The following is a 13,921-nucleotide window of genomic DNA, read 5'->3' as shown; positions in this document are numbered from 1 at the left end:
GTACAGGATATGAAAAGCAATGCATGGGAAAAAAGATGCCCAATATATATTGGCTATGTTATTATTGTCATCATCCTTATGTCTTCTAATATTTATTACTTGTTCCAATTGATGGGTTTACTTGTGACATTTCCCTACGTGCACATGGCATGCTTTGGTCATGTCTGCCCTCCTTTCAGCCTTCTCTTGCTCTCCTATTTCCCCCTTCTCTCACCTTTCTTTGTACTCTCTTCTCATACCTTAATAGTTCTTCTTATTTTTTTTAAAGTTTCCACATATGAGATGAGAAATGTGATACTTGCTTATGTATATAATTTATTACACTCAAGATGATGTTCTCCAGTTACTCATTTTGCAAAATTCCTGAAACTTTTCAACTTCTGGTCTCTTTTAAAACTGTCCAACTTTTCCTCTTATTCTCTTGTTCTTTTCTTACTCATTTGAAATTTTCAGTGTTACTAATAAAGATGAAAGTTTCTAACTCATATATCTAGGCACTGTGCATAAGAGCTGTATCTCCATTATTTTATTTAATCTTCAGATCATTAGTATGAGGTTTTATCATTATCACTATTGTGTAGAATAGGTTATTAAGATTAAGGCAGATTAAGGGACTTGCCTGAGATGATTTTAGAAATAAGGTATTGAGAATTGACCAGACTTATGAGGCATGTCCAGGCATACAAAATCAATTTAATAAAATCCATCTCTCCAAAAATGAACCATATGATTATGCTATTGTTCTTGAAACCTGTTTTAAAATGATTCAGAATAAATTGAAATGAGTAATGAAAAATCTTTGATAGGAGCTGAATTTGTGAACTGGTAGACTTTCTCTGAATAGATACTAGCAGCTGCAAGCACAAACTTATGAAGATTATGTAGACTACGTTAAAATTAATAAGGTATTTTGTTTATTTCTGTTTCCTGTGAGTGATCTGGTTTGCTTGCCTTTTAAAAAATTCTTATATCTTCTTTTTAAAAATGTCAAGAAAGGTCGAATTTGATATGAAATTACTACCATCTTACATAGATTTCAGAATATAATGTTTATTATATATGAAATACAGAAACATTTCATAGAGCTACATCTAACTTAGGAAAAGAAAGCAAGACAAAAGTTTTATATAGGAGAATGGCAACGGTGTTGGATATCCTGTCAAAATGAAGGCATTAGGAATTGCCAAGGGGTAACATTTGGGGTGACAATATTTTCCTGAGGTGCAGCCAGGTAGGTTAATATGATTCATGTGGGGCAAAAATGTAGAATGAAAAATGGTAGGATTCAATAAATTTGAGTCTGCCTTGAATCTAAAGCTTGCAACACTAGGAACAGGAGAAAATATACTGGGTTAAAAAGTTTTTGTTTATTGAGAAGATGAAATTTAGTAAGAATTGTTTCAAGAAACATACATTTGTTACTTTTTGAACACCATGGATAGTTTTAAACTCTAGTTATTAATGGTATCTAAATGAAGTTGGTAGATAAATGGTCAACTCTATTAGTCTAGCTCAGGTATTGACATAGTCCTTTCATATATCACACAAGATCATTATGGCACCTGTAAATTATTTTGAAAAAAAACCTAAGGTAGGACCTTCAAGATGAGACAGTAAAACCAGCCTTGATTATTGACAGCAGTAGAAAATAACTGAAAACAAATACTACAGTCCAACAGGATCAGGAATGAGTTTCCTAGTTTGATGAAGTGCTATACCCTATGTGTGTAGTCATGGAGAGCAGTAGAAATGCTCTATTCTTGTTGCCATGCTACCAAAAAGGTCTTTGATTCCTAGTGTAGACATGGTAGAAAGGAAAAGGACTCTGGATTAAAGAAGAGCAGCACAGCAGATTCTTCCATTTAACTTCCATGCAAGAGTGTTTTTGACCTCCGCAAACGTGCCTTATGGATTACATGTTGCTTCCTCAATCCTCCTCCTCATTCCTTTGCTCATACAGTCCCACTTAAAAATTCCACTGCAATAAAATGTAGTTCTTTCTAGATTTCATCCTGAAACACCATGTCAGAACTGTAAATGAGAAGATTCTGTGGGACTCAGCCTATCAGAAAAGAAACTGAGGATTCTGCTTTATGATGCTCTCAGGATAAGGCTGATCATTTAACCCTCAAATCACCTCTGGTTACCTGCTTTCGACTCGTCAAGATGCCCATGTCTTCTCTTCCAGCCGCTATTTACTCTCACATGATAGCCATTGAAAATGTGCCTCCTCCTCCTCTTCGTAACATACCAAGTAAGTAGGGTCCTGTTCTTTTGCTGTTTTCAGTGATACTTGTAACAGATATAAGAAACAGGATATTTGAGGGTTACTAGGGACATTGGTCATGCTACCAACGGCCTAGTGAAATGGAAAGAGCCTAGGTGTATAAATCCTGCTTTGTCTACTTGAGGTCATTTCAATTCCCTATGCCTCAGATATTTTTTCATTTGTGAAATAAGGATCTTTACAAACTCTCATAGCTTCACATTCAGTGAAGTGTTTCTAAATATGAAAGAAAATAGAGGCTCAGAGAGGTCATATAGACCAAGGTTATCTGTTTTTGATATATCTTCTAGTCCTTATCCAAAGTTGGTTTACTGCCCCTTCATGAAATAATATTTAATGTTCACTAGGCACATTCTTATTTTAAATTTAAAAGGGGGGGAATACAATTTCTGCTGTGATACTTTTTCCTATTTCATTTGAACTTTTATTGTCTACCTTTTGAACTAATATAGAAGTAATATGGAATTCAATATTTAGCAATGTATATAACTGACAGTATTTATTCTATGTAGTCAATTTACACTCAGAACATTTTCTTCCAAGACTGTAACCACTTATAAGAATACAGTTCATAGACCTAATTGAATATCAACCTTTTGACTGGTGACATGTAATAGTGTCAGTTTTAATTGAGATTTAAAAAGAATGTTAGACAATAAAAGTAACACTCATGATGCTTTCCAGCTTCAATAAAATATTAACTAGCATTTTTCTTTGGACTTCCTGTGAGAGTTAATTCCTTCAGATAAGTTTTTTTAATTACTGCTCATAGTCTTCAGAGAAAAGATAGCACAGACAGAAGATGATGCTCTTTGAAGGCTTGTACCTATGTCTTGAATATTATTAGACATAATCCTGAAGGTAAACTACTTTCATTCTTTTCAGTGTCTGTATTTCTATCTAAAAATTCTTGTGTATTGCCAAAGTTTTACACTTTGTGGAAATAAGTATTCTATATATTTTTGCTCCAAACTACAGCTTCTATTGTCAGATTTCATTTGTGAAAAAGAAAAAAAAATCCATCACTACAGGATTTCTTTTTTTTTTTTTTTCATTTTAAGGCGACTAGGAAGTTCAGTAGCTGGAAGTTAAAAATCAGATTAATTTAGAATCAACGGAATGAGATATATGCTACCCTCTGCAGTGTCTCCCAAGGACACTTAACTTGTGTGAAGTGATTAAAAGATGAAAAATCAGGAGCAATTTAGATCTCAGCACTGAATGGCACATAATGGAAAGTAGCAGAGCTCACGATTTTCTCTTTAGAGCTTCCTACTTGATGTTATGTGTCTGTGACTGCTCTTTGGAGACGTGTCCTGCTTGCTTAATGGCTGTGTCTTTGTGCCAACTCCAGCAAATCAACAGTTTCCCTCAGTAGACTCTGGTTGTCACTGTTGAAACAATGATTGTATGAAAAGCCAGTGTGTGGCTGATGATTTCAATCTATAAAATGACTGATGCTGAATTATAAAGGAGATATAAATGGGAATGATTCAAAATGCAAAGGTAATAAGTAGGAATATTTGTTTAGATGCCTAATAAATAGTCACTATGTAGATCCTGTTTACTTTGGTTTTGGTCAGCTGAACTAGATTTAGTAATTTATATCTACTTATAATAAATATTTATAAACAAATAATGTTTATTGAGTGTTTCCTGTAGGCAGCATTCAAGCATATTGCATGTTCCGCTGTTTCATTTTTCTACACATGAACCTTATGAGGTCTGTGGTAGGCAGAATAATGGCCTTGGCTCTAATTCCCAGGACCTGTGAATATTCTATGCTATAAACCAAGTGGGAATGGAAGCTTCAGATAGAATTAAGGTAGCTTAGTCAGCTAATCTCAAATTGGGGAAGAGATCCTGGATTGTCCCAGAGCCCACTGAAGTAACACCGAAGTGAGCTGCAGGAATGAGAATCTAAATGATGAGATGTGAAAAGGATTTGAATGGCCATTGCTAGTTTTGGAGAGCAATGAAAATAGGAGAAAAGGAAGAGCTAAGGTATTCATGTAGAAAGCCCAGAGCCTCAAAAGGAAGCCAATCTTGCTGACAACTTAATGTCAACCTGGTGGCTTGCTTTAAAAATCTGCTTTCCAGAAGTATAAAACAACATACATATGTTGTTTTTAAGCTTCTAGAATTGAGGTAACTGGTTACAAGAACAATAAAATAATGATCCATTTTTAAACAAAAGGTAATGAGATTTGGGTCTCAAGAAGTTTTCCCTGGAAGTGAAGGAGTAGTCTTTATGTTTATGAGCTGTCTCTGTGCATAAAACCAGCAGGAGGAGCAGCTTTATGGTAGCCTTCTCATTGCCTCCCTACTAACCTCCATGAAATCCATCATCCATTCCATACATTAAATGAAAAATACACATCAATTACATGGTGCCATTTGCTTAGAGGCTTTTGACATAAGGGAGGCAACACATCACGCATGGTCAATTCGACTTACTTCTTTCTCCTGATTTATAAAATATGACACACAAATACTTCAAGTAGTTTAGCTTTTGAGTCAGCTTAGGGCTTACTATCACTTTTCTTTTCCTTTGACACTTTCAAATCTTCTACTATATCCTCTTTGACTTGTGTCTCAAGTCAGTTTTATAGCTTGAGAGCCTCAGGGAATGGATATGTGTTCTCAAAAGCAAAGGAGTCAGTGCCACTTTTTATTTTGGGTGAGAATTCTTCAAAGGCCTTACAGTTAGCAGAGCATACAGTAGTTTTACCACCTCAGTGAAACAAAGCATTTGGTTGAAGTTCATACATTGACATTATTATTATTATTTGATTTCCTGAAAAGACACAGGAGAAATGATTGTTAGTAGAAGACAAGAAGGTGACCAACACCGCTTGGCTTATCACTATGACTCTGATCTAAATTAGGTACATTTGTTTATATTAATATGCTGCAACTTTAGTTTCTATGTAATTAAATAGGCTCACTCTTTTTTTTTCTCAAATTTTTATTATCAAACTGATGTACAGAGAGGTTACAGTATCATACGTTGGGCATTGGATACATTTCTTGTACTGTTTGTTGCCTTGTCCCAAATAGGCTCACTCTTAGCCAGGGTAAACTTTAGAAATATGCTTTACATTTTGACTACTGAATTGATCTCAGAGAAAGAATTTCTGTGTTTTTTTGTAGAAATTCTAAGTTCACAGGTATTCCTAGGTATGTTTTACTGGTTCTAACGTATGAGGATGCAGAGGGGGAAAATGTGTTCAAAACTAGAGACATTTGAAGGAATGTAGAAACCAGATAGTCTTCTTAAATGATGCTTTCCTTTGTTCTTTTTCATTTTATGGTGTATGTTTACTCTCAGTCTGATAATACTGTGCCTTCATTCTCAACATAGATCATTTTTTGTCATTTGAGAAATTTTTTGGTTATTTAGAAACTAAATATTAAAGGAGTTTCAAAAATATATTTATTTGGAAAAATGAATATTGCACCATTATAAGGTTTTAAACTATTTAAATCCTAGGAGTACAGGTAAAAGGACAAGGCTTTTAGTAAAGAACAAAAACAGGGAAGCAAACTGTATGAAGAAACAAGGTTATAAAAATGTCTCTGCAAGAAATGAGAAGAGAAATTCCAAGATGGAATAAAAATTGGAAAATATGTTGAATGCATGCATATACATGTCTGTGCATGTGTTATACTTAATAGTATAAAAAGTAACCATTGTATAACTTAGGGGAAATAGTATTGTAAGATTATTTTTTGTGACTTTTATTTCAGTGTAAATCACTCACTGTTCTTCTATACCAAAGAAAATTGTTGGAAATTTCATTGGGGTAAAAACAAACAAATAAGCAAAAAAAGCCACTACAGAAGACAGATTATATCTTTAAGTCAGCAATAGTGAGGATGATTTCAAGTTCTAGGCCAGTCTGGTCTAGAGAGCCAGGTCCCCATCTCAAAACAAAACAAAACAAAGATGCTTTTTCTTTCCCTTTATTGTACTTACATTTTTGTCATATATTTTTTATACTATTGTAAATTAATTATACCTGAGGAGTTTCACTGCCCAGTGATGGCAGCTCACACATGTAATCCTAGCTACTCAGGAGGCTGAGATCTCAGGATCAATGTTCAAAGCCAGCCCAGGCAAGAACGTCTGTGAGACTCTTAGCTCCAATTAAGCACCTGAAAACCAGAAGTGGACTGTGGCTCAAAGTGGTAGAGTGCTTGCCTTGAGCAAAAAGTCTCAGGGATAGCACCTAGGTTCCAAGTTCAAGACCCATGACCTACAAAATAACACAAAAAATATAATAATGTACTTTGAATTAGTCACCTCTATCACTTTTCTGGCCTTCTTGTCTTTTGAAGCAGTTTTTCGTGGGGTTCATTCTGTTTTTATACATGCATATAAAGTGGTTTGATCATAATCACCTTTCTTCCACCCCTAAGCTCCCTTTCTTTAATGCTCCCTTTCCACTAGTTTCCTTCCCCAGTCTGTTTGTATTTGTGTCATTCTTTTTAAAATTCCTTCCTTCCTTCCTTCCTTCCTTCCTTCCTTCCTTCCTTCCTTCCTTCCTTCCTTCCTTCCTTCCTTCCTTCCTTCCTTCCTTCCTTCCTTTCCTCCCTTCCTCCCCCTCCCTCCCTCTCTCCCTCCCTTCCTGCCTCCCTCCCCCACCCTCTCTCTTTCTTTTTTTTGTTGGTCAGACAGTCTTGAGTGGCCTTGATAATTAAATTATGGGAATTTAAATTTGAGCTCAATTATGCCTGAGGGTTCTGGCAAGAAACAGGAAATGGTGACATAAATAGAATTGCACTGCAAGTCAGATTTGTCCACTAGATGTCAGGCTAGGTCTCCCCTGTCTCAGACTATTGCTCTATCCTATCTCTGAAATTAGAACTCTATTATAAGCAGTCCTAGGGCTTTACCAATTTTTCATCCATCTAGATAGGTTCTCCATCACATTTTACTGAACTAATCTCTGGTCTTTGATCCAACATATATTGAGAAGCAGATTACTTGTCTCATCAAATGAGTAGAAAAAGAAATTTGATCATATTAACTCTCCACTCAAAAGCTGTCAGGACCCCACTTTCTTTCAAAACTTAGACTACAATTCATTTTTCACAGTCTCACATTTAAATCTCTCATGATTTGGCTGAAATCTATTACTTGTGTCTTGACTTTTGCAGTTCCATGGATAACTCTGTACTACAGCTAAATTGTGTTGAGTTGCTTAAATATTAACTGCCAATACTGATCAGAGATGCAAGGAGGAATTCCTAGGTTTAATTAAACAATCAAATGGCCACTCTTGGCACACATGGTCACTAGAATGCAAAATAGAATTATGGTCTCCCAGAAGGACGATGCCAAAGGGTCCCATTCTGTAGCAGAAATCACAGCTGCCTAATAGCAGCCAACATACTATTCTTTGCCTCCAACATAGTAGTTCAAGTTCAAGGGTAGGTTCTGAATTATACATGCCTAAGAAATTTATAAGCTAATATCTCATTAAAAAATCCATAGGCATTAGTCCTGATCCCCCCCCTCCCTGACAAAAAAATCTCAGCTACAAGAGCAATGTACTTGGGAAAGCCCATTCTGATGTCTCATGAGATATTTGTAAGTCATCTATCATTCTTCCTAGTCTAGTAGCAATTACTAGGAGATATTACTATCATAAGCGATGTTGTTTCTCAATACAGTGACTCTCAGTCCAGGCTCTGGAAAACAGAGCTGGAGATTTCACATGAGTAGAAGATTATTTCTCAAGTTTGGCTATTGTAAATACTCACCCTGCTGTCAAGTTTCGCTCAAGTTTCTTCTATCTTCCTCTATTTCCTCCTATCATTCCACCTCCTCAGAGTTCTCTTTAACAATTTTAGTCTTTGCAAACATTCTCCTGGCAGTCCAATGTAAATTAACCTCTTCCTTATCACTGAACTCCCTTAACCTCTTTTCTGTATCCATCCTATTCATATTAATTTCACATTAGATACCTCAGTGACACATGCCTCTGGGTTATGATTCCTTCTAGGTAAATGTCTTGTCTCAGTTCTTCGGCATCAATCACACAGGTGATTAGTAAATGAAATTAGGAATAAGCAACTCTCAGACAACTTTAGGGATTTGGGTAAATAGAGCTTTAAAAAATTCATTGCAAGGCTTAGATCTGAGTGTGGTTCGAAGACAGCCCTGGCAGGAAAGTGAGGCTTATCTCCAATAAACTTCTCAGAAAAAGCTGTAAGTGGCTCAAGTGGTAGAGTGCTGTCCTTGAATACAAAGAGGTTCAGGAAGAGTGCTCAGAGCCTGAGTTCAAGCCCCAGGACCAACAAACAAATAAACAAATAAATAAATGGATAATTAATGCATGCATTAGCATGGAAATTTTTGAAAAATTAGTACTTTTAGCTCATGTACTTATCCAGTTCTCAGAACAAAGTAATTTTTTTTCTTGAGCTTAGCAAACATGTTAATGTGTGTATGTTAGTATGTGTATGTATTTTTCTTCATTCTTGTGATTTAATATTAATTTTTCTGGGTGCAGTGGCTCATGCCTGTAAATCCTAGTTACTCAGGAGGCTAACATCTGAGGATTGCAGTTCAAAGCCAGTCTGGGCAGGAAAGTCTGTGAGACTCTTATCTCCAGTTAATCACCGAAAAGGCTGGAAGTGACACTATGGCTGAAGTGGTAGAATGCTAGCCTTGAGCAAAAAGAGCTCAGGGAGAGCACTCAGGCCCAGAGTTTAAGCCCCAGGACTGGCAAAAAAAATAATTTTTACCTGAAAAATAGTGTATATCTTCATGTGCTGCAATATAGCATTATGGGTTTTACTTGTTATTACATTGAACTTGTACATTTCCTTTGCATAGTAGTAGAAGTAGCAAGGATAAGCAAGGAGATATGGGATAAGGAAGATGGTAGGGTGGGAAGTAGAATATGATAGTTACAGCCACTTAAATCACTTTTCATATGTATGCAGTTGGGATGTAAGGAAGAATGGTTATGTCTGGGGTAGGAAATGAGTGCAAAAGGTAAGCATTTTATGGCAGCGAAGTGTGAGGTTGAGTAATACATTAATAGTAGGTTATGAGTGAGAGTAGTGTGAAAAAAAGTGAAGAGAAAAAAATACTCAAGAATCAAGGTAGGAAGATAGCAAACAGAACAAAGGCAGAAACAACAATAACACCAAGAACAATGGACAAATAGTTTTCTGGTCTTGGTAAGGGTATAGTGTTGTTGCCAGTTTGTTTCTCTTTTCAAAAGGAAACATACTTCCAATCTGAGATACCACTCCCATATTCAGTTTGAATTGATGCAATTCCCCATGTGAGAGAAGGAGTATAATATAGGACCTCTCTAAGACCCACTCTACCTTTCCCAGGTTGTGCTTTGTGTCCTGCTGGGGTCTGCTTCAAGCCATGAAGGGCCCTTGACTCTTGGGGAATATGCTTGAGTACCTCTGCTACTGGTTCAAACCATATGGACAATGTGGGCAGGTGCTCTGGGTGAAGTGGATAGTAGCAATGCCGGGCAGTGTTTGTCTCCGACCCACTGAGCCAGTGCAGACTGGCATACAGGGCATTGGGTGTGCCACTGAAAAAGCCAGCTGCACTTGCTTTGCCATGCTTATATGGAGAAGAACTACTGCTGTTTTAGGAATCACTTATCTACTGTGGAAATGGCAGATGATGACTCATCTTATTTCCTCTAGAGTAGCTTCTGTTCCACCACATTGTGGTAGGATCTTGGTATCCTCAGGCCATCATGGCTGCAGTGTTTTACTCTGAATCATAGGCCTCCCTCTACTGTCTTTTCCCTAAACTGGACTTGGAAATTCCTGACTCATTCCACAGTTGTGTCAGATGCATGAGGTCATGCCAGATTTTAAAAAATAACAAAACACAGAAGATCCAGATTTCTATTTCATTATTGCAGCTGCAGCTCCCACCATCATATATTGGCTCCATTTGATTATGTTGTTTTTCTTCTTTTTAGGTGCTTAATATTCATTAAAAATTTCTATTAGACTCTGTCTGTGTACAGTTTGCCTGGTGTCCTCACCTAAGTTAACTTCTTCAAAGTGGTCATTATATTTGGCCATAGTTTTATCTTTTTTTCCTAAATGGAAACATATTTATGTTTAATGATGTGTAATTTGTTTTCTTATTATTTTGTTTTGCATAAATGAAAAAATAAGGATAAAGGATAAGGATCAATTTTCTGTCGAGAAATGAACCAAAGAAAATATTGATGTTAGTCTTAAGCAAAAGAGTTCAGTAACATCACCCAGGCCTTGAGTTCAAACCCCACCACAGACAAAAACAAAACAAAACAAAAGATAAACTGGGACAAAATGAGAAAATGAGGGAGGGAATGAAACTGTTCAAAACAAAATGTACTCAGTACCTGACTTACGTAACTCTAATCCCTATGTACATCACCTTTACAATAAAAAAGAGAAAATGTTGAAAGTCTAAGGGACATACATGCAGCAGCCAGATGTGCTACTGAGAGGTGGTGAAAACTGAGAGGTGAGGAACAGAGGGAGGAACAAGTACCCAACGAGATCCAATAGATGTCACTTCAGGTATGATTATAAAGAAAGACATTCTATATGAAAAGCTTAACTTTTAGCCTGTAGAGAATTAAAAGGATTTCAAGTAAGGCAATGTCATCACCACATGGAAACTTTAGAAAATACTGTGATTTTTACATGGAGGGTGGGTTGCAGAGAAAGAATCTGGAGTTTGGGAGATAAGTTAGGACATCATTATAGTAGTACAGATGACTAAGGAGGTCCTGAAATGATCTCCTAAATGATGCATGCATGTGGACAATAGTAATTTCCAGGATGTATGTCACCTGGTCCCAAATGTTGGCCCTGACTGCCATTAGGATTCAGAGAGGGACACATCTGGAAGACACTAAAGATATGTTTCAGAATAATTGATAGACTTTATAATTCCTGGTTTCTAAATCGATAGAATATTGTTACCCTAGATAGGTAATTCAGAAGAAGGTCAGGCTTATAAGTAAAAGAAATAAGGGAGGAACTTCTGAGTTTGATTTACGGGGTTCTATTTACATGAATGTTGGTAGCATACAGTTTAGAAGTCTATGTAAAGAGAGAATCTGAAGAATATGTAATACTTGAAAATATGGGCCATGAGAAGATGGAGGTACTGAGAACAGAACTTCAGACAAAAATCAATGCCTAAGAAGACTGAACTCAGTGGAACAGACCAAGAAAGAGGAAGCAAGAAAGGATAGGAAGGTGTGACAGAAGGTTCCTAAGAAGAAACCACTACTAGCAAATGCCACACAACAGGACAAAGAGTAAGAAAAGATCACTAGATCTCTGTACTTAAATCAGTGTATTAGAAATGACAAGAGCTCTGATGATGTTAATGAAATTCCTTTCCATAAATAATAAAAGCAGAAGATGAATTATAGTGAGTAGAGATTGAATTTGGTTGAGGAACTAGAGAGGATCAATGAACATAGATGAGTTTTTCAAAATGTTGGATATAAAGGAAAGTTATTTTGTCAATTTATTATAAAACATTCTCCTCTACACAGTTAAAACAATACTAGTTTAGGACCCTAATCTCTATTCACACAAGTAAAAAAACATTATAGGTCCTCTTAGGTAATAGATTTTTCTGGATTTCCAACTTTTATATATAAACGTAGATTCAGTTCTATTTCTTGCCTCTTAGTGGTTTATTTACTTGCCCTTTCCAGGTGCCATTTCAGCTGCATATCCAATATTATTTGAAGGGTTAAATTTGGAATTTAGAAGACAACCAAGTCTAGGTTAAGTGAAACAAATAAGCATATAACTAATCAGTATCAAAGGTATTTTAATAGTCTTTTATTACAAAGCTTTGTCTTATTACCAAACATATTTCATTCCTCTAGAACTGGATAACTTATCCAAATACACAGGGATGATTAATCATGCTTATAACCCTTTGGTCTTTTTTTATCCATTTGCTTTAATTTTATTGTCAAGGTGATGTACAGAGGGGTTACAGTTACATAATAAGCCAGTGAACATGTTTCTTTTATTTTTTGTTAGTTGTGGGGTTTGAACTCTGGTCCCAGGCGCTGTCCCTGAGCTCTTTAGCCTAGCACTTTACCACTTGCGCCACAGAGCTATTTCCATTTTTCTGGTGATTAATTGGAGATAAGAATCTCTTGGACTTTCCTGCTCAGTCTGGCTTTGAATCGTGACCCTCTGATCTCAGCCTCCATAGTAGCTAGGATTACAGGCATGAGCCACCGGTGCCAGGCATGATACATTTCTTGTCAAACTGGCAACCTCCTCCCTCATTTTACTCCCACTTTTGCTCCTCTCCTACCCTCCCCAACGTTGTACAGTTTGTTATCCATTTTCTTTTCAGTACTTCAGTCCTGTGCTAGAATTTGTCTTCTGCTTATTGGTATATTAAGTGTGTTGTTACTACTACAAAACGATAGTTGCTTATCTTTCTCTTGCTATTGGTGCTGAAATGCTTACTTGTGCTCTGATAAATATATCAAGCATGATTCCTTTTATCATTGAAATAATTGTAGAGCTCACACTGTACTATACTGGGGAAGTTTCAGCTTTGTACTTTCCAGCCAAGTGTATTCACACTTCTATGGAGTCAAGGCGACATTTTTCTCTAGGTCTAGCTGTTCCTCTCTCACCTGTCTTCTAGGCACTCAGAGAGGCCAATTCTCCTAGTAAACAGTGGTGGCACAAGTATAGTATTTCTCAGGATTCACTTACCACTTACTCCATTGTTGTCTCTTCACCTTTTGCAAAAGATACTTATCTACCTCTTAAGAGAGAACTTGTTAATTATATTTAACACTCACAAAAATAGATTTACTGTGGATATTTGAGATTTTACAACATCTTATTATGATCTATATGTGCATATATTTAATATGTGGTAAAACAGTGATTGGCAGATAAATCACTTATAGTTGCTTTCTTGTTTTGTTAATCAAATATTTTATATAATTTTTTAATAAAAGTTTTCAATACAAATAGTTTATTAACTTTAGTTCTGGTCACAAAAACCACTCCAAATAAATCTTTATAACTTTACAAATAGGGAAACATATTATTCTGACTAAACACTAGCATATACTTAAAAGATCATCAAAGTTCTATTTATATAGAACATTGGAATTTTGTTTTTCTATTTCAAGAATATACTGAGACTTTATCAGTAAAGATTAAAACACTGGTTGAGTTTTTAATTGCACAGTGGGTTTCTTGTGTAGGATTAATTTGTAACCACTTTTTCACATTAGTTTCTAATCCTCTTTCACACTTTGGTCAAAATCCTTGATTTTATCACCAGTATTGGGGTTAGTTCCCTCTGCTTCTGTCAAAAGCCTAGCCAAGACATATTTATGAGGGAAAATCTATAGTAGAAAACAAATGTAAATGTTGTAGTGTGGAAACTCTTTAAGCTTTATCCCTCTATTAAATTTGATCACTAGAAAAGCTGCACATCTGGTCTTTACATAGTTACAATTTCATGTTGAAATATTTGGCTCTGTTGTTTTTAATGAATTTGTTTTCAAAGGTAAGATCCATTACATTGCTCAAAGCTGTTGGTAGAGAGACCCATGTAAAAAATAATCACTCAGAACT

General features: G+C 36.0%; 1 protein-coding gene across 1 annotated transcript in view; it reads left to right on the top strand.

Annotated features, from left to right (window-relative positions):
* Window positions 1–2,166: 2,166 nt before the first annotated feature.
* Window positions 2,167–13,921, top strand: part of Cnbd1 (cyclic nucleotide binding domain containing 1) — a 285,819-nt gene continuing 274,064 nt past the window's right edge. Inside the window, exon 1 of the mRNA XM_048358771.1 lies at window positions 2,167–2,254. Coding sequence (XP_048214728.1) covers window positions 2,167–2,254 — 88 coding nt within the window. The remainder of the gene's footprint in view (window positions 2,255–13,921) is intronic.

The sequence above is a fragment of the Perognathus longimembris genome, chromosome 12 (genome assembly GCF_023159225.1).
Source record: "Perognathus longimembris pacificus isolate PPM17 chromosome 12, ASM2315922v1, whole genome shotgun sequence".
In the NCBI taxonomy this organism is placed as follows: Eukaryota; Metazoa; Chordata; class Mammalia; order Rodentia; family Heteromyidae; genus Perognathus; species Perognathus longimembris.
This window is presented reverse-complemented; position numbering and strand designations above follow the sequence as displayed.